The 1968-nt window shown below is 39.6% G+C and overlaps 1 protein-coding gene across 1 annotated transcript; it reads left to right on the forward strand.

Annotated features, from left to right (window-relative positions):
* Positions 1-1001: 1001 nt before the first annotated feature.
* On the forward strand, positions 1002-1750 carry LOC112001606 (uncharacterized). Its single transcript, XM_065772226.1, has 2 exons — positions 1002-1559; positions 1607-1750. The coding sequence occupies exons 1-2, from the start codon at positions 1002-1004 to the stop codon at positions 1748-1750; spliced, it is 702 nt and encodes a 233-aa protein (XP_065628298.1).
* Positions 1751-1968: the final 218 nt, after the last annotated feature.

The following is a 1968-nucleotide window of genomic DNA, read 5'->3' on the forward strand; positions in this document are numbered from 1 at the left end:
AGCTGCGGTGGGTCACAACCTTTACCTACCCACGTGAAATAGGTGTATTATCAAAGCTCTCTATTACAGAGTAATACTAGAGACATAATTAAAAAATAAAAAATAAAAAAAAATAAAATAAAACACAACAATTTCACAATTATGTTATGGAGAGCTCAAGCATAATAAATTCAGCTCCAAAATGCAAGAGAACAATAATTAGGGCCAAAATAGGCATTTGTCCATTTCGCCAAAACTTTGCAGCAAAATGTCCAATGTCTGAAATTATTTAGGGAAATGTCCCTATTTTGAAACTCAATTTTCTAAAAATCGAGTTTCAATTTAAAACTCGATTTTTGGACAATCGAGTTATAGCGAACTGAAACTTTAAAAAAAAAAAAAAAAAAAATATTGTGGAACTCGAGTTTTCCTTGAAAATATTAAAGTGGAACTTGAGTTCCATGAACTCGAGTTCCTTGAATGGAACTCGAGTTCATAATACTCAAGTTCCAGAATTTTTTTTTCTTTCTAAGTTCAATTTTGCTATAACTCGATTGTCCAAAAATCGAGTTTTATTTTTGAAACTCGATTTTTAGAAAATCGAGTTTCAAAACAGGAGTATATCCCTAAATAGTTTCAAACATGAGTGATAGGCCAAGAATGTATTGACCCATTGTGATGAATTAATTGATTAATTAGCCAAGTTTATTAATTAATCAAATTAACATGCAAGATGCGTGGTAGCACAAACAAATGACCAATTAAACTAAATATGTAGTGGAAAATAAATTGATACGGTGATTTGTTTACAAATGGGGAAAACTTACATGGCAAGAACTCCCGAGAATCCACTATTATCAAAACAAGCGGTTACAAGTAAAAGAATCCCAGTACTTTATACCAACCTATAGTTGAACCCTTACCCCAATACCCAATTGGACTTGTTCTGTAATGACAATCTCTCCTTTTCAATGCACGGTGATGTTGAACTGTTCACGGTGTGTAGTGCCTATCACCTGGCAATGAGTCAGTCCTTTTCATCCAATAGAGGCACGAGTTCTAATAATAGCACTCTCAAACGGTTCTGGAAAAAGATATGGAGCATTCTTGTTCCGCACAAAATTCAACATTTTGTCTGGAGAGCTTGCCGTGATGCTCTGCCAACAAAGAACAACTTGTTGAGAAGAAAGGTCATTCAGGAGAAACTCTGTGAAAGCTGTAAGGAGGCGCCAAAGACAGTGGGTCATGTACTGTGGAGTTGCCTGAAAGCCAAAGAGGTGTGGGAGTGCTCAAAGTTGGTAATCTCGTGGAATGAAAGGGTAAATCAGTCCTTCCAAGACCTCATGTGGAATTTGCTGTTAAACGAAGATGTAGGAGACGACCAAGTGGCACAAGCTGTCACTATTGCATGGGCATTGTGGCACAACCGAAATGAACTGAGATATGGAGGCGAGGGGAAGTCTGGGCAACACCTGACCAGATGGGTAGCGGACTATCTCATAGAGTTCAGGGTGGCAGTTGCACAAAATACTCCAGGTGTGCCTGTGCCACGACAGGTGGCATCTTGGTCCCCCAACAAGGTGGTCACTTCAAAATTAACGCTGATGGGGTTGTTTTCTCAACACAGAAAGCGGTGGGAGTTGGGGTGGTTATTAGGAATGATAAAGGGAGGCTTGAGGTAGCTTTATGCAAAAAAATCGCAGCACCAATGGGAGCAACTGAGGTAGAGGCAAAGGCCAAGAATGCATGTTCTAGTCAGCTTAATTTCTGAGATAAGAGGTTCTGAGATGGAGTTGATGGACGTGAGCAGTGAGGTTGTGGCAGACAACACCAAGCCAGTGACAGCAATCCCCATCAACAGTCCAAGAGGAGAGTTGATTTAATGGATCAATAAGGTCTTGCTTGAAGGTGAGAAGGGCGTGTCGCTCGGTATCGATGCAACGAAGCTGAAAGTGTCTGGTGCAGAAAATGAAGAAATTAGGAAGAGGA

This window comes from Quercus suber, unplaced genomic scaffold, assembly GCF_002906115.3.
Source record: "Quercus suber isolate HL8 unplaced genomic scaffold, Cork oak 2.0 scaffold_55, whole genome shotgun sequence".
In the NCBI taxonomy this organism is placed as follows: domain Eukaryota; kingdom Viridiplantae; phylum Streptophyta; class Magnoliopsida; order Fagales; family Fagaceae; genus Quercus; species Quercus suber.

Coding starts and splice junctions, on each gene's coding strand:
- LOC112001606 (XM_065772226.1), top strand. CDS start 1,002: ATGAGTCAGTCCTTTTCATCCAATAGAGGCACGAGTTCTAATAATAGC. Junction 1,560..1,606: donor CATCTTGGTCCCCCAACAAG/GTGGTCACTTCA, acceptor TTCTCAACACAG/AAAGCGGTGGGAGTTGGGGT.